General features: G+C 46.2%; 2 protein-coding genes across 6 annotated transcripts in view; one reads left to right on the top strand and one right to left on the bottom strand.

The window, feature by feature from the left end:
- Positions 1-13,411, bottom strand: part of shld2 (shieldin complex subunit 2) — a 34,454-nt gene extending 21,043 nt beyond the window's left edge. For 2 of the 5 annotated variants that reach the window (XM_015347864.2, XM_015347866.2), the window contains exon 1: positions 12,566-13,411. The gene's annotated coding sequence lies outside the window, so the exon portion shown is untranslated. Of the gene's footprint in view, positions 1-8,395; positions 8,584-12,565 lie in introns of those variants that run through there. The other 3 variants (XM_069189299.1, XM_015347863.2, XM_069189300.1) reach the window with 3 other exon arrangements.
- Positions 13,412-16,107: 2,696 nt separating this feature from the next.
- glud1a (glutamate dehydrogenase 1a) overlaps positions 16,108-18,569 on the top strand; it is a 33,952-nt gene continuing 31,490 nt past the window's right edge. Inside the window, exon 1 of the mRNA XM_006630848.3 lies at positions 16,108-16,672. Within this exon, the coding sequence (XP_006630911.1) occupies positions 16,273-16,672 (400 nt within the window). The 5' untranslated portion in view covers positions 16,108-16,272. The remainder of the gene's footprint in view (positions 16,673-18,569) is intronic.

Here is an 18,569-nt window from a genome sequence, read left to right as displayed (position 1 = left end):
TGTTACAAGGAAATGAATCAGTTTGGTGGCTGTTGTAACTATGCATACAACACAGGAGGTCCCAGAATGGAGCCCTAAGGTACACAGTGAGACCAATCTGGACCTGCACCCACCGAGGAGACAAGGCAATACGAACTTAACAAGCTGAAGGCAGACCCAGATAAAGCAACTGCTCTCCAGCAAGTGAATATCAGGGCTCATCGTATAAAAAGCAGTACCAAGGTCCAGTTGAACCATACAGAGCAGCCCCTTAGTCTGAAGCAGATATTGTTTCCAAGCACGCACATGCAGTTAGCCAGATACTTTGTCAAACACTTTTGTGTGACAAATTCCTCTGTTATCAGTGTCTTCAAATCACCAAAGTCTTTATGCCTCTCCCTTGATCTACTCTGAGTTTCTTAGTGTGCTCTTGATCTAGATGGCACATCCCACCACTAGGTTCAAGCTACATAGAGTTGAGCACATCCAAATGCTAATGGGAACAGAGTATAAGCTGCAGATCAACTAAGATTAATAACATAACTACAGCTTTTAAATAAAGTATATTCAACTGATCAGGAAAGAGCTAGATATTGCTGGTGTAGACACACTCAGAACAGAAGGATAACTAATTCATCTGAATGAAGGTTATCTAACTCGGGCAGGATGAAGCACACTGAGGTGGTGGAAAAGAGAGGGTGTGAAGTGTGCGCACAACTTCTTTACTTTAACCACTAGACATCTTAAGCTTCTGTGACCGCAACAGAGTTCAACAGAGTGAAAGAGTAAGTCAGAGAGTCAGAGAGTCAGAGAGTCAGTGTCACAGTCAGAGTGTCAGAGAGTCAGAGAGTCTCTGACTGAGAATCGTATTGTCACATCGATTATCGAGAGAGAGAATTGAATTAAATTGAATTGAGAGGCAGCACAGAAGATGAGCTCCTAATTTCTTTGAGATTTTAATTGTTTTCTGGAACTGAACAAATAGTCTAGGAATAAGGCAACATCTAGCAAAACTAAAGAAAACTACAGAAGTAAAGAAATAATTTGCCATTGGAAAAAAAAAACAACAAAGCAAACATCTAAAAAACTGAAGATCAACTATAAGACACAGCTACACCTGAGGATAAAGGACCTGAGGAAAAAAAAGAAAAATCCCCAAGAGATGAAGAGGAACAAACAGAAAAGAAATCATTAAAACAAGGATATAAGAATAAGAAGACAAGAAAGAAAGAGAAAAAGTACACCAAAGGAAACAAGAAGGAAAGGGAAAGCAGCATCAAGAGAAGCCAAGAACTCAGCCATCAACACCAAAAACACCTGGTAAGCCCTGTTCTTTCTTCTCCTTTCTTGAAGAGGCCTCTAAAAAATTGAACTGCTTTGCTAGATAAAAGTTTAAAAAGTCTTTAGAAAAAGTTACCTTAAAGTTTAAATTAAACAAAATATCACTTGGGCCCACTACACTCAAAAGGCCAAAGTTGAAGAACCTGTTCCCAAGCAACAGGGGGCTGATTGTATTCAAAATGCCCGAGCCAGGCCGTCTGTTTGCTCTTCTCACCTGGGCACATTGTATTTTTTAAAAGAGCAAGATGAGTACAGAGCAGAACACAGCCCCACTGGACCAGCCCTGCCCCCTCAGCACAGTACTCCAGTACCCTGAGGACGTGAAAACCGTTAAGACCAGGAAACAGTACAAAGACTCCTGGATGAAAGAAAACCCAGAGACCCTCATTGCTGACTATTGCCAGGCAGGAGAAAAACACATAAAAACCAATCTGCTCTTTTTTACTGAGCATCCGAATGCCTGGCACACAGCTGTGTGTAAGAATTATACAAACACCACCAGAAGGGGCATCAGCAAAGGCAGGCAAATCTCCATAGGGGGCAACAGCGAGGTAGAAGACACTGTCCTGACTGTCAACACCTACCACAATGGTACAGTGATGATACAGGGCAGTGAGGCCGCTCTGGAGCTTTTCGAGGAAAAGTTCACAGACCTTAAAACACAGGCCGACCTGGAGAAACCTCCCCCAGAAACAGGAGAGAGACCCAGCAGCCTGATGCCCGCCACACCGGAGAGTTCAGCTCCACCTGACACGGAGCCCACAAACACAGCCTCACCCACAGAACAGCCCAGCAAGAGTGTAGCCCTCGGCAACACGGAAACACACCACCTGGACACTCACAGCCCACATCAACCCCCCTGTGACCACAGCACAGTGCGCCTCCTGAGAGAGAAACTCTCTGCTCTGGAGCTGGACTTCACTGAGTTCAAGGAGCTGATGCTGGGGAGACTCACAGAGGGGCAGACAGCAGAACAGCTAAGAGACGAGGTTAACAAACACAGGAACGAATGTAAAACCTCCAACAAACAGCTCAGGGCACAGATGGAAGAGCTGCTGTGGGACAACAGTAAGCTGCAGTCTGAAGTAGCAGAGCTGAGAGAGGAGCTGCAGCTCGCGGAGAGGACAAGCAAGACTCTCAAAGACCAGCTGAGGAACCTCACTACTTCCCACTGTAGCCCTGACTGCAACAGAACAGCCCTGAGACCCAGAACACACAACACACAACACCCACCACCAACCCGCAAAGACACACCCACCTCGACACAACCTGACACCCCTACAACCCCCACCACCAACTCCCACTTACCCAGTACCCCCACCGTAGCAAACACCACACCCACTGCACCCCCTGGCACCCCAAATCCCCTCACAACTCTATTGCCCAAAAGCATCCACCTTGCCGAACACTCAGGGTGACCCACACACACACCCGGCCCCACCCAACTCCTCCACCTCACACACTGCACCCCCCCAAGCAGCCCCCCGCCCGGCAGCACAGCGCCCCTCCAGCATACTGGACACCAGAGGCAGACGCTTGGAAGTAGCCCTTCTCATCGACTCCAACGGGAGGTACATCGATGAGCACAGGCACAGGATTACAAACAGCAAAGTTCTGGTGTCCGACGACAGAGAAGGCCCTGCAGCTGCTGTCCAGGTCGGTACTGGGAGCCCCTCAGCACATCATCATCCACACCGGCACCAACGACTTGAGGACCCAGAGGGAGCAGGTGGCCCAGTCCATCAGGAGAGTGGTAGAGAGGGCCATAAAGGAGTTCCCTCGTGCCCGAATTGTCATCTCCACCCTGCTGCCGAGACAGGACAAGCAGCACCACACCATCCAGAGAATCAATGCCGAGATCTCACGGTGCTGCGCCCTGCTCCCAAACGTCTATCTGGCCCATCACTCCACCCTTGGACCACAGCATCTACACGACCATAAACACCTCAAAAAACAGACCATTGGACTCTTCACAAAAACTCTGAAAGACACCATACTGGGCAGACACCCAAACAGCATCCCAGAGAGAAACAGGAGGACTACCAGAGGAACGCCCCAGCACCCACACCCCCAACCCAGACCAGCTCAACCAACAAAGAACAGAACCAGCACCACCCTACAGCCCTCCAACCCAGACCAACGACCGAACAGGACCAGAACCAGTGCCCCACCCCATGCCCCTCACCCAGACCAGCAGCTGAACCGGACCAGAACCACAACCCCTTCCCACCCAGCACAACAGCAGAACTGGACCGAGCCCCTCCTGCACAGCTACGCCGCAGCCCTGGCCAGACCAGCAGTACCGAGCGGTTTGGAGCTAGGAGAAATCCGGCAGCTCCTGAACCTCATCTGCACCCGGCTTGTGAGCTGAACTTTCATCACCCACAGTGACAGACAAAAACCCAGCACAATACTTGTTTCTGTTGATGATGTAAATGTCCGACACAAATTTGATACAGTTCCAGAAAACAATAACAAATTGCAAAGATAATTCAAACAATAACAAAGAGATCTCTAAAGATAAGTATGTGGAACATTCAGGGTCTGGGCTCGTCAGCATTTGGGCTGAAGAGCACTGATCCTGAATTTATCAAGGATGTAAAGGAGACAGACATCATGATCCTACAGGAGACATGGTGTCGGGGAGACTTGGCTACCCACTGTCCCCCAGGCTACAAGGAGATCATGGTGCCCTCTGTCAAAAAAAAACAAATCACCCGGGGCAGAGACTCTGGGGGGATCATTGTGTGGTACAGAGCGGAGCTCAGTCACTCCATACAATTAGTAAAGAAAGAAGAGTCACGAGTTTGGCTTAAAATCAAAAGAAATACCATCTGTACAGAAAATGAGGTTTTCCTGTGTGTTGTCTACATCCCGCCCACGGAATCCCCTTACTACAGTGAGGGAATTCTCCCCAGTCTCCACACGGAGATCGGTCACTTCCAGGGCCAGGGAAACGTGCTGCTCTGTGGTGACCTCAACGCACGAACAGGCACACTGGCAGACTTCACCAGCACACAGGGAAATACTCACATATTCGGACAATCCCCTCTGTACCACACACCGGTCACCTCACACAGGTGCAGCCATGACACCACGGTCAACAGCACCGGGCGGGAGCTGCTGCAGCTCTGTCAAGGGCTGGGCCTGTACATCGTCAACGGCAGGACTGGAGGGGACTCTCTAGGCAGGTTCCCCTACAGCTCAGCTCTGGGCAGCAGTGTGGTGGACTACGCCATCACCGACCTGGACCCATCCTGTATCAGTGCCTTCACTGTCAGGCCACAAACTCCCCTCTCTGACCACAGCCAGATCACACTCTACATGAAGAGAGCACACCAGCACAGAGACACACTGACACAGCCCAGCCAGCTGTATGACCTCAACCAGGCATACAGATGGGACACAGACAGCCTAGACAGATACCAAACTGCACTGGGCCACGACGAAATTAAGACACTGATGGACACATTCCTAAACACTCCGTATCAAACCAAAAAATTAGACATAAACTTGGCCACACAAAAACTAAATCACCTATTCCACAAACTAGCATCAAAATCTAAGCTAAAAACAACTAAATCAAAAAACTACCAAAAAACAAAAGCAAAAGAAAAGTGGTTTAATACGGAGTGCAAAAACATCAGAAATGCACTACGAAAAGTCTCAAATGAAAAACACAGACAACCACACAACACAGATCTGCGACTCAGGTACTGTGACATGGTAAAACTTTACAAACACACGCTGAAAAAGAAAAGAAACACATACATAGACAAACAACTTGCAGAAATTGAGGAGTCACTAAATCAGAACTGTTTCTGGGAGAAGTGGAACAACTTAAACAAATCAAAACCAGAAGAATTGGCCATCCAAAATGGAACAATCTGGCAAACATACTTTGAAAATCTCTATGAAAAGCTCACAAATACAAATCAATCAGACCAAAACACCATTTATGAAAAACTCAAAATTTTGGAATTGGCTATCAAAGACAACCAAAACCCCTTAGACTCCCCAATCACTGAGCAGGAGCTACTGGACAAACTCCAGGCCCCCAGACCACGCAAAGCCATGTGGCCATGATGGTGTCATTAATGAGATGCTGAGACACAGCAGCCCAAAGTTGCAACAAGCCCTGCTCAAACTTCTCAATCTCATCATGACACACAGGAACCAAGGACTGATCACGCCCATCTTAAGAGTGGAGATAAACTCGATCCCAACAACTACCGGGGCATCCGTGTGAAAAGTAACCTGGGGAAGGTATTCTGCAGTATCCTAAATACACGAATACTGGCCTTCCTTACCGAACACAATGTCCTGAGAAAAAGTCAGATTGGCTTCTTGCCAGATCACCGCACATCTGATCACATTTACACCCTACACACACTGATAGACAAACATGTCCACCAAAAACACAAAGGAAAATTTTTTGCCTGCTTTGTCGATTTCAAAAAAGCATTTGACTTGATTTGGCATGAGAGATTGTTTTATAAACTACTCCAAAGTGGCATAGGGGGCAAAGTGTACGACATAATTAAATCAATGTATTCAGAGAGCAAATGTGCAGTGAAAATTGGAAACAAAAGGACTAAATTCTTCACCCAAGGCCGCGGGGTGAGACAGGGCTGCAGCCTGAGCCCAACACTGTTCAATATCTATATCAATGGATTAGCAAGAATGTTGGAGCAGTCTGCAGCTCCTGGTCTCACACTACACAACACAGAAATCAAGTTCCTGCTCTACGCAGATGACCTGGTCCTGCTGTCGCCCACAGAACAGGGGCTGCAGCAGAACCTGGCACTGCTGGAGCAGTACTGTCAGACCTGGGCACTGACAGTCAATCTGGACAAGACCAGAGTTATGGTTTTCCAGAAGAAAGCCAGACCTCAGGTAAACAGGTACAAATTCACACTGAACAACAACACATTGGAGCACACATCCAGCTACACATATCTCGGTCTCACCATCAGCTCTTCCGGGAGTTTTGACCTGGTAGTGAAGGCACTGAGGGAGAAGGCACTCAGGGCTTTCTACACAATAAGAAGGAGGCTCTTCAACATCAACCCACCAACAAGAATCTGGCTCCAAATATTTGAAAGTGTAATCCAACCCATTGCCCTATACGGCAGTGAAGTGTGGGGTCCCCTCACAGACCAGGATTACACCCAATGGGACAAACACCCCACAGAAACTCTGCACATGGAGATCTGTAGAATCATCCTCCATGTGCAGAGAAAAACTCCTAACAACGGGTGCAGGGCCGAATTAGGCCAGTACCCACTATTGATAAACATACAGAAAAGAATATTTAAGTATTGGCTACACCTAAAAAACAGTGACCAAAATTCCTACCACCACAAAGCCCTGCTGAGCCAAGAGCTGAGCCCAAAACAGAGCCCCCTGAGCCAGCTGGTCCTGAGGCTCACCGACCTGAGCCACACCAACACTAACCAGCCTCAGGACAGCACTGCTAGAGCACCACAACCCAGACTCAACCACATCACAGCACAGATCAAACAGCAATATCTCACACACTGGGACACACACACACAAACACAACATAAACTGGAATGCTACAGAACCTTAAACAGACAATACACACTAGCTGAATATTTGACCAAAATAAAAAATAACAAACAGAAACAGACCCTGACGAAGTACAGGCTCAGTGACCACAACCTGGCCATAGAAACTGGGCGACACAGGCAGACCTGGCTGCCCAGAGAGGACAGGCTGTGCTCCCACTGCCAGCAGGGAGAAATAGAGACAGAGGTGCACTTATTACTGCACTGTGACAGATACTCTGGGATTAGAGAAACATTCTTCCCGAAATTCAGAAATCTTATCCCAGAGTTCCCACACCTGCCAAAACCACAACAGGTCCCAATCCTACTGGGAGGGAGGAGGGAACTCAGTTGATCTGGCAGCCCAGTATGTGATCTCCTGTCACAGCCTGAGGAACAGTGAGTCCGTCTCCCAATAATGCTCCAGCCGCCTACAGTATATGTCAATATTATTTAATATGTCTTTGTTGTAAATGTCTGTAACATGTCTGTAGATTTTATTTTACTTCTATTTTTTGTTTTGTTCTATGTTAATTTTATTATTTTTATTTGCTTTGGCAACACTGATTGTACCCATCGGTCATGCTAATAAAGCACCTTGAATTGAATTGAATTGAATTGAATTGAATTGAGTAACAGACAGTGCTTGCAGTTGCCCTTGCCTGCAGTGGGGAAATGAGAGTGTTAATGATTAAGGGATTTCTCAACTTAAACAGGACTCTTTGTACCCTGATCCACACAGATCTGGCTTTATCTTATCTGTTGGTTTGAACAGAGTCCAGTGCAGGGGGTCAGGGCTCAGATAAAGTTCTGAAAGCTCAGCAATAAACAGATTCTCCATTGGTGCAGCGCACCTACTCTCAGAATGCAAGCTTTAATGAGGCCTCTGAGAGGCAAGGGAATACTACAGAAAGAGTAGGGTAAAGAGGTGGAGAGAGAAAGGGGAAGAACAGGAGTAGAGGTGGCTCAAGGTCATGGAGAGAGATTAGAAAGAAGGTTACCCAACACTCATACCCAGCTGTAATACTGGCAACAATATTATGTAGGTAAAAACAGAAATTAGCAATGATTAGACTCACATCTCTCATACCTAGCTCGTTTGGGCATCTGATCCATATCGAGGTGTGGGTAATTTCATTCAAACCTGTATGAGACAACTCCACCACGCAAGTGAACCGAGCTGTAGAAGTGGTGTAGCCTACTTGAGCACGCACCAGAGAAGAGTGACCACTATCACTTAGATGCAGCAGAAACTTTGTCACTGTCACCGCATTTAAAACCAGTCCGATGTAATACTGCCCTTGTGAGGCAATTAAATCTTGTGCAAAATAAATCAAAGGTAAATAAGAACATGGTGCATATATTCCATCATGGAAAAAGAGGTAACCTTCTAACTGCCCCAAACCCCAACTGTTCACAAAAGTACAATATGAAACCGCAAAAATTCTGATCTGCATGAGGTACTATAGCAACATACAGTAGATGAGAAGGAAATCAATTCTCACCCAGATTCTCAAGTCTGTTTCCAGGTGTGAAATGGATCAAAACAATCCATCCTTCCATTTTCTAACAATTTTATCCATTGTTATCCATTCCATGGGGAGCCATAGTCCATCCCAGCAAGCTACATGTGCAAGGCAGGATCCAACCTGAACAGGATGGCAGCGTACTGCAGGATACAGACATTGACTCACATACAAACACAGACTCAGACTAAACTAACAAAAATTAGTTTGCAAATAAATAAATTAAATTTGAATCTCTTAGAAGTGAACCAAGTGTGAAAAGACCCTTAATGTAGATCTGTTTGCACTAGCTAGGTGTCTCCAATCCTGGGCCTAGAGGCTTGGTACATCTACAGGTTTTCAGTCCAGCTGGGCTTTGAACAACCTCAAACAGTTGGTGGAGGTCTCAGTGTTCAGTCATGACAAAGACAGCAACAGCACAGCTTTACTCACTCTGGTGCTACCTGTCAGGCCCCGTTTTCAGGGGCAGTTTGACCAGGTGTTCATGATTAGATAGATCTGCACAGCCTGAATTGTGACCATTGAGGATCAGAGTCCCTGTACCAAGGTCACTGTACACCACTGCTGCTGCTGAGCTCCGCACGCTGCCAGGAAGTGAGGTCGGTCAGTTTATTATAGGCAACTGGGACTGAGATCTCATGCTGACCACACTGGGCTCACCAGCCTCCTGTTTCCATTAAGAAGTGACCACAGGGGAGCAGGGGGCACTTTTTTCACAGTCACTGGATAAATATACAGTAGGAGTCTTGGATCAATACGCTACTTAGAAACTGAATGGCCTCCCCTCAAAGGTAATCTACTTGATATTGTTTAAAAGTTTTACCTTTCACAGTTGTATCTTCCTGCAATTTCCCTCTTCCCAGGGACAGAACACAACTAACAATTCTGGCTTTCCTGCACCGCCTGTCTAACTACACTCCAAGTTGTATGCCTTCACATATAAAGCATGCCTTGTGTATTGCACAGCCTGACACAGACTCTCATATATGGTTCCATCAGGAACCATACAACACCATATACCCTGTAAAGTATTAACAATTTGTTTTAAAAAGGTTCTTTATGTGTAATCTTTGCATTGTGTTATGTTATAGGAACTATTTTATCTTAATGGAAATGGTAGCTCTAGAGAGGGGATTGCAGTCATCAGCAGTTGAGTTGTAACAGTGGAGCAGTGAAATAAGAAACTGACATCCCCACCCCAAACTCCATCTCTGTGATACTCTGTGCAGTGCTGAACATAACTGCTAAAAATTCAGCACTGACCCCTGCTGTTGTCAGGCTTTGAGCAGACTGGTCCCAGCAGGAAAAAACAGGTTTGTAACAACTATCATTAACCCACAGGACCCACAGCACCCTGAAACAGGCCTCCCCTGTCAGCGTCATGCTGTCTCATTAATGCTGGGTACTGAACTTGCTTGTTGAGTTGCTCCCAGGATGCCTCCTGTTTTCAGTCTGCCCCTCCCACCTCCTCAGAGTGTGCAGAGTGAGTGGGCTGTACAGCCCCAAGAAACACTAGGGACACTTTTCTCATAAAGTGCTCTTAAAAACCCCCTCCTTCCACTAAGTTAACCGATTCACTGATAATGAGAAACGTTTCAAAGTCCACCCCGTAGCTGAGAGCCGTGACCCTGGGTAGCTATCAAGTTGCAGTCTCGCACATCCATACAGCAGCTATTCTCTGTGCAGACATTAAAGAAAGCGCCCTAGACCCGATTAAGCAAGTTTTCAAAGTTCAGCCACAGAACATTTATCTAAGTGCAAGGATAAACAGAATCCCCAAATGTGTTGTTTGGGGATCTCTTCTTCTGAACTCTCATTCACAACCGATAAATGTCCTGGAAGTTTTAGTAAAACTGGGAGCTTCACAGCTGTGAATTTTTGTCCTGATCAGATAAAGTGAACATATACATTCCCTCAATTTTCCATGCTCAGTGTTGAGTTCCAAACGCACAGCCTGAGAAAGTGTCAAGTGACTCTGCCCCCACTAAAATCCAATAGCTCTGTATGCCAGTAATCACAGCCTGCTCCTGCAGAACCTCAACACTGTAACTGCTGTCCCAGTATCATTGGGATGTTCACGCAACATTATTAAGTCTTCTAGAAAGAGGCATGAAGAAAACTCCATAGATAGTGACATATACAAATGGTAAAAATAGTTTTAATATTAAACAAGATTACATAAGAAAATCAGAGCTAATCCTATTTTTGGAAGATCTAATAAATATGTTATTTTGATTCATTTTCTCTCTGTGGTGATATGGGTATTCTGTGTCAGAGGTGGTGTACAGTACATGTTGACAAACTGGGGTTCATCTCACCTCACTGATCGCTGTCACTTTGTCTCTCTCAATGGGTACAGGTCTGCAATTGGTCTTGTCAAGTCTGGTGTCCCCCAGGGCTCAATACTGGGCCCCTTGCTCTTCAGCATTTACATGTTCCCACTTGGTGAGCTTTTAAGATCACATGGCCTCAGCTTTCATTTTCACGCTGACGATACTCAAATATACATCCATACCAAACCCGACACTGATGTGGCTGTCTCTATTCTATCTAATTGCATCTCTGACATAAAAATTTGGATGACTCAAAACTTCCTTCATCTTAACTGTGACAAGACTGAAGTCATGCTTATTGGTACCCCCCATCAACTTCGTAAAGCCAGTCCTGTAACCCTGTCTGTAGATGGCTCTGTACTCGAGCTTCAATCAAAATTGAAAAACCTTGGGGTTATATTCGATTCTGCTTAACATTTGACCCACATGTACAGCATACTGTCAAAACATCTTTTTTTCACCTTAGAAATATCGCAAGACTACGCCCTATGCTATCATTAACTGTGGCTGAAAAGCTGATCAACATATTTGTATTCTCTCGAATTGACTACTGCAATGCTCTACTCCCTGGGGTATCTAAATCTACTCTGAACAAGCTGCAGTATGTCCAAAATTCAGCAGCCAGAATCCTGACGAGGTCTAGTGCAAGTGTTCACATTACTACTTTTATCGCCCTACTCCCCACCTCCCGACCTCTGCTCTTCAAATTCTGCCCTCCTTACTGTCCCCCAAGCCCGTCTACATTGTATGGGCGACAGGGCCTTCTCCTGCTATGCCCCCAAGCTCTGGAACTCTTTGCCCAAGGATATTAGAGAGTCACCTTCTCTAAACTCCTTCAAATCTAGACTCAAAACCTTCTTCTTCAGAAAAGCCTTTACTTAACTGGTTCCATTCTTCACCCCTCTGCTCTTCTTAATACCACCTTCCACGGTCTCCTATATTGTTATTGTTGTATTGTTGTAATTATAATTGTGTCCTATCTTGTGAAATCTTCTTAATTATTGTTGTAGTCTTCTTATTTATTGTTATTGTCATCCTGTAAAGCGCTTTGAGAAGCCACCTTTAAAGGGGTTATATAAAATAAAGTTTATTATTATTATTATTATTATTATCTCCCCATGCTGAAACATAATGGAGACAATTTGTGAGTGAGGATGGTGTCTGTTTCTAGACTCACAAGAACAGGCTGGAGAAGGAACGATGTCTTTAAGAGTTCTTGACATCCTTTTTCCTAGGAAGCCTTTAAAGTGTTTATGTTAATTTCTTAAGAGACTGAGAGACAGACCTGAGTTCATGCCAGTAGCCACAGCTCAATCAGCCTCAGAGTGAGACATGATCACAGCCGCACGACTGGGTTATTCCAGTGACGGAGCCCAATCCGCAGCGACTGTGTGTTTAACAGATCCTATCCAGTTCACTTGTTTCCAGCAATTGGCAGAACTACCTGGCATGATAATCCAGTCCATAACCTCCCACTCTAGCTCAGCTTCCTCTTCTGCAACTGTTTGTAAAGTGCACAGGCACACAACACTGAACTGCCAGCCCCTGAGCTACTGTAAATACTGTCCTGTGACCAAACCCTTTTTCCAAACTCTCCAATGACGTGTATGTTACACATGGTAAACTGTCATTGTGGATGTCTCTATGAAAATCCCAGAAGAGCTCCCTTTCACAAGCTCTCACAGACTCTTAGACTGGATCTGCCTTTAAACCACATCATAAACTCTCCGTATACTCGCATTTTTCAGTTGTGCTTGAACTGCACGGGGCTCTTGGATACAGGTTAGACTAGAATAAATCCACAAGAAGAGGTTACCTGCCCTGTTTTCCTTGCTTGGTAATGCAGCTTATTGATCCACTGATCCATCTGGTATATCTGGAAATTGCACAGGGAACCGGCTTCAACGGTGCAGCTGAGCAGCTTGTGCAGATAGCCACCACCTAAGTGTAAATAGGCACATCCTCTTAATGTTCCAGTATCTGCTCGGGTTGAATCAGTCCAGAGAGGCTGCAATGCCTTCTCCTCCCCCTCTTCACTGGAGCTGTTCCAAACCAGACCCAGGCCCACAGAGCACTGGCATGTCCACATGACTAATGCATTTTGCTTACAATGACCTGTCACAGCAACATTGCAGTCCTTCAAGTTTCATTCAGTACGTCTAATCAGTAGTTTCAACATTATCTTTCTGCATCACTGTCTCAGGGCCTGCAGCATGCTACCAAATGTGGTGTTCCTGTCTGCTCCATGTGGTGCTTGGCGTTTTCTTACTTTTGTGATACTATTATAGGAATGGATATTCATTATCTCTTGCCATTTCACAAAACTAAGGGAGATGGAAAAGATTTGTCCTCATTTTCTGAGTATAAACTCCACGTTATCGTCCGCAGGCAGCTGTTTTCTCTTCGTCACCGTACATGAACGCGACAAAGCGAACTTCGACCTCTTTGACAGAAGTATGCAGTGTACGTACAGTATCTTACAAGAGACGACTCGCGGAATCAAGCAAATACCCTGAATCCCCGATTCATGTCTGAGAGGGAGTCTGAGCTGGTTTCAGGAGGTGCAAGCGAAGCCGCACACAGCCGGCGCGCCTGCACGTCTGACCACCGCTGCAGGCAGCCCCCTCCCATCCCAGCAGCCAATGGCAGAGAGAAGAGGCGCCTGACGCCTCGGCACAGTCTCCTCCTCCCAGCCGGGGGCGGAGCTGTTCACCCGTTCGGCCCTCGCTGTCAGTAGAGCAGGGAAACGCCTGATCCCGTGCCTGGCCAAGGCTACTGCAGGTCAGACCGTCAGGAAGCACATTTCCCGATCCTTCCAAACCTGCAAGAGCACCTTTATCTCGCGATTCACCCGTGAAAATGTCTCATGGCTCATTTGCTTTGAGCAGCTTCCACTTGACCTTGCTGCACTGTGCATGACTTGTAACATGCACTGGTGCACGACCGCATGCGTTACAGGAACCTGCCTACTCTGGACAGTGTTCTGTGGAACTGCCTCGATCTGTAACGACAGCCTTAGTTCACTTCAGTTTATTTGTCATATGCACAAGTGCTTATAGCATTTAATCCTTAGCTACCTAACAGCAGAAGGAAAGAGCTCTCAAAAATAAAAATATACCAACCGTTGTGCACATTTTAATTCTATGCAAGAGATTTTTAAGGAAGTATAAAATTAATTAAATGAAATACCAAAGATATTTCTACAATTTTCTATAACGGAGACTACTGTATAGTATGGTCCACTATACTGAAAAAGCCAGTTTCCCTGTACGTGTACAGCCCTTGGTTTACTGTTTTTCTGAACTATTTGCTGAATAAACTTTTAGCAAAGAACAATAATAATTAAAAGCACGTTTTAGAGGGTCAGTTGTCTATGACGCACACCCCGCTTCACTTTCCTAAAATCCTAAACCATTAGCTGCTTACTCCTGGCAAGGGTCGCACTGTCGCAACAGTAACAAACCAGATAGTTTTCACATTTTAAAATGCTTTAAACTCCATTTGCTCGTCTGCCAGGTCAGGCCTCTCCGTCACCCGGTTCTAACTCCAGACTTGGATTGCTTTCCCCTCGAAGATGACGTCATCCCACACGCCCTGTGCACACCCTCCACAAGCCTCCCCGTATGAGGAGGCGCGTTCACGGGGGCGCCGAAAATCAACAACTGGCGGCGCGCGCGCGTCTGCGAGTAGTTCAGTTTTCCCCAAGTGATGGCACTAATGCTAACGTTTTATTAAACCGACAGGTAACGTAACACAAACTATACAGTTTTCGTGAACTCATTTTCAGAATACTGTATCTTAGAATCCTAACAAGCAACACTTGGTCTAAAGCCAACGAATGATGTGATATTTTAATATCTGTCTTATAATAATAATTATAATTAATCTGGACACTCTACTCAAAGCACTTTACAGGTAAAGGGGACTCCCCTCCACCACCACCAATGTGCAGCATCCACCTGGATGATGCGACGGCAGCCATAGTGCGCCAGAACACTCACCACACATCAGCTATCAGTGGAGAGGAGAGCAGAGTAATGTAGCCAATTCATAGAGGGGGATTATTAGGAGGCCATGATTGCTAAGGGCAAATGGGAAATGTATCCAGGACACCAGGGTTACACCCCGAGTCTTTTCAAGAAACGTCCTGGGATTTTTAATGACCACAGAGAGTCAGGACCACGCTTTTATACCTCATCCGAAGGACAGCACCTGTTTACAGTGTAGAGTCCCCGTCACTATACTGGGGCATTAGAATCGACATGGACTGCAGGGTGAGCGCCCCCTGCTGGCCCCACTAACACCTCTCCCAGCAGCAACCTTAGTTTTTCCCAGGAGGTCTCCCATCCAGGTACTGACTAGGCCCACACCTGCTGAGCTCAAGTGGGTTGCCAGTTGTGAGCTACAGAGTGATATGGCTGCTGGCCACGGTCATGCCCATTAAAATGATCCATAAAAGAAATAACTGTCAATAGTTGCGAAGTGGTGGAGACAGCAGAACACTGTGAGAGCTGAGAAAAACCCACCAGAAGAAACTGTGGAGCGCAGCTCTCTGACAGCTACTCTGTGGACACCTTGGCCTCACTAGTGGCAGGCTTGTGGTGTTCACTATCCTCAATCCAGATTTCAAACTCACAGCAATGCCACAGGGATGCCAAGACATCATTCAGGACTTGTGCAGTCCAGGCCCCAGGCAAGGTCAAGAGTGAGAGTGAATGTGATTGTCTCAGGGTCAGCCACCTGCACTCTGGAAAAGCTGCAGAACAGAAACCAGTCACACCCCGAACAGCAGAACAGCAGACTGGGTCCCCTGCTACTGGAGAATCCAGTGATGTCACGTCTGTATCAAACATCTCCACTTGCTTGAAAACATTGAAATGGGTGCTAGCATAGGTAAATTGTTTTTTTTTAATTTACTGACAGTATTTATACCTCTACAGAAGCATGTCATTATAACATGTATGCAGAGTAAGCTGCTGAAGATACCTGAGACTTAGGACTTCACTAATTGTTGAACTAGCAATGCGGAGTTAACTCAGAAGTTTGCACTGAAGAGTTAATATAGATGTCGAAATAGATAAGCAATAATTAATGTATTAACAATGTTTACTTTCTGTACACATTTTAAGATTATTCCAATTTTTAAAGTAACCCCTTGAAAATCACCCCCATCATTATTTTTGGAGATTAAAATATTTTTTTTTCCCTTTGAATCTGAACCTCGGCCACGTTCATTGTTAGCTCACTTGTGTGTTTTTTACAAAAGACGACGGGAGCGCGCACAGGTTTTACTGTGGCCTGAGCCGCGCTCCCCATCACACCCCTCCCCTCCGCGTGCGAGGAGCCGCTGGTCTCGCGCTGCCTTTTAAAGCGAGGGGGATGGCATGAGGGCTGTCAGTGAGAGGCAGGACGGGACAGACAAAGGAGGTTCCGTTGTATCGTTTACTTTTTTTTAAGTGCCCCCCCTCTTAGCTTTCCTTTTTTAAAATACAGAAGAGTAAACTTCTTACCTCATCCTTAAAAATGTACAGGTATTTGGGCGAGCTGCTCTCTCGCGGAGCTGGTAGCGCTTTGGCCTCGGGATGTGTCGAGTCTGCTTTACCGGCTTCCGCCTCCCTGATGCGGGTCCGCCACTACAGTGAAGCCGTTGAGGAGAAGGAGGACGACCCCAACTTTTTCAGAATGGTTGAGGGCTTCTTCGATCGCGGCGCCAGCATTGTGGAGGACAAGCTGGTAGAGGACTTGAAGAACAGGGAGACCCCGGAGCAGAAGCGGCACCGGGTCCGCGGAATTCTCAAGATCATCAAGCCTTGCAACCACGTCCTGAGCGTTTCGTTCCCCATCAAGCGAGATAACGGCGAGTGGGAGGTGATCGAGGGCTACCGGGCCCAGCACAGCCAGCACAGGACCCCCTGTAAAGGAGGTAAGGCGGCGGGCAGAGCGGGGTGAGCTGGCGCTGAGCGCAGATCGCGGCGGCGGCGGCGGGTTTGCAGCAGCAGCGCTCCCTCCCGGCCACCGGGACTCCGCAAGGGAGAGGCTCGGACACGGAGCTTAACGAAAAACACAGCAGTCTGATTTCACAGACATCAGTAATAGCACCACGACGCTCTGCCTTCAAAGGCATACAGGCCTGTTGTGGTTAAGTGGTTAATTCAAACGTAAAATAAAGCTCCGATTTGTCGGAGGAGTGTATGCATTTTGGTTTAGAAGCGAGCACGTCTCCCGTATATGGAAGGCAGGGGGGCTGAGTGTAGCCGTGGAACTGATTCGTGTAGACCCGAAATAGCTCCCTGCTGGGAGCCCCCCGCTCCCTCCTTGAAGCTGGCACGCGTGGGTGACGGGATAGCGTCGCAAGTTTGCTGTTGTCATGGCGATTCCCCAATAAACAGGCTGGCTGAAGTTGTTGGGATAGGAGGAGGAGGGGGGGGAGCTGCAGGCAGAATATTCGTGTCTATTTTCAGCCCAGATCCAGAGTATTTTCAGTTCACTAAAAACGTAGGAGCATTTAGAAGTGAGGTTTTTCACTCGTCACTGAAGGGTTGTGTTTGTTGTTTTTCTGACCCGGGCCAGGTGACGCTGAAGATGTGGCACCTATAGGGGTTTCCTGTTACAAGACTTTCCTGTAATTGGCGACCAGGAATTCTGATCTTTTGCCTTTACAGTTTTAGAAAAAAGATCCCACTGACAGAAAGTGGGGTGTCACGTTAGCCACGTTAGCACAAAAATGTACAACCCCGCTTTCCAGGACGTGAACCTCAGTCCTTTTGTGTTTTAGTACAGTGGGGTGTGTGCCCATTTCCTGGGAAGTGTGGGTGTGGGTTGGGCTGCAGAATAGAAAAGCAGGAAATGTTCTGACTTATTAACTTTGTGAAGAAATGAGCTCTTATTAAAAAGGAGAATGGTTTTAGTAGGTAATGCATCTACTTTGTTACACATATGAATGCACCTTGATGAGATGGACTGTATGTTATTGTATTGTTGCTGCATTAGACTCCTGTTATATGATATTGTATTAGTTGTAATGGGGACAGGCCTGTGTGGTCGATACATTACAGAAGGCCAGTGTACTTTTCAGGAAGAGCTGACCCACTCAGCTGGAAGGGTGCCGTGTTCTTCAAGCTTCAAGCCCAAGTTGCTGCAGCAGACAGGAAGGTGGGTGGAAAATGCTCCCATCCCCATTCTGGTGTTGATGTATAGGAGGACGGTGGCCTGGGGTTTACACAGATTTTGAGGGAGAGAGAATGGTTTAGCCTTTTCATCTGTTTCAAGTGTTCTTTCATTTTTGGAACAAGTGTCTGAACTCTATAACAAAGCTGAGGCATCAACTGACATTTTCTGGAGACACTGAGGAGCTATTGAAAAAGCCTGTTGTGCACATCGAGAATGCTAGCATTCTTGTTTTGTAGTGTATGACATGCTTAAGAAGATCCACACCTGCAGAAGTTCACACTGCTTTTCACAAGTTTTAGATGTATTTCAAGCAAATTAATGGAAATTCATCATTTCTACTGTAAAAACTGTATAAAACAAACTTTTATTTCTACCTTCCATCAGCTGTTGTTCTTTTTCAGGTTAAGATTGAACTGTTAAGAATTGCACTGAGAAGGAACTGAATACTGTGACTGGGAGTTAGCTGTGATGTGTGGAAAGGTACCAAGGCCTTCACAGGTGTCCATGTATCTGAGAAATAACATTGCAGCAAGTTGGCATTGCATGCCAATGTGAAACATTCAGAGGCCTTGGAGACAAACTGAATGACTGGACTAAATCTGTGGTTTTGTGAGGAATCCTGATTGTACCACGCAAAGGTACATAACTAC

The sequence above is a fragment of the Lepisosteus oculatus genome, chromosome 4, assembly GCF_040954835.1.
Source record: "Lepisosteus oculatus isolate fLepOcu1 chromosome 4, fLepOcu1.hap2, whole genome shotgun sequence".
Lineage (NCBI taxonomy): Eukaryota > Metazoa > Chordata > Actinopteri > Semionotiformes > Lepisosteidae > Lepisosteus > Lepisosteus oculatus.
Note: the sequence above shows the minus strand (reverse complement) of the source record. Positions and strands in the feature narration are given on the sequence as shown.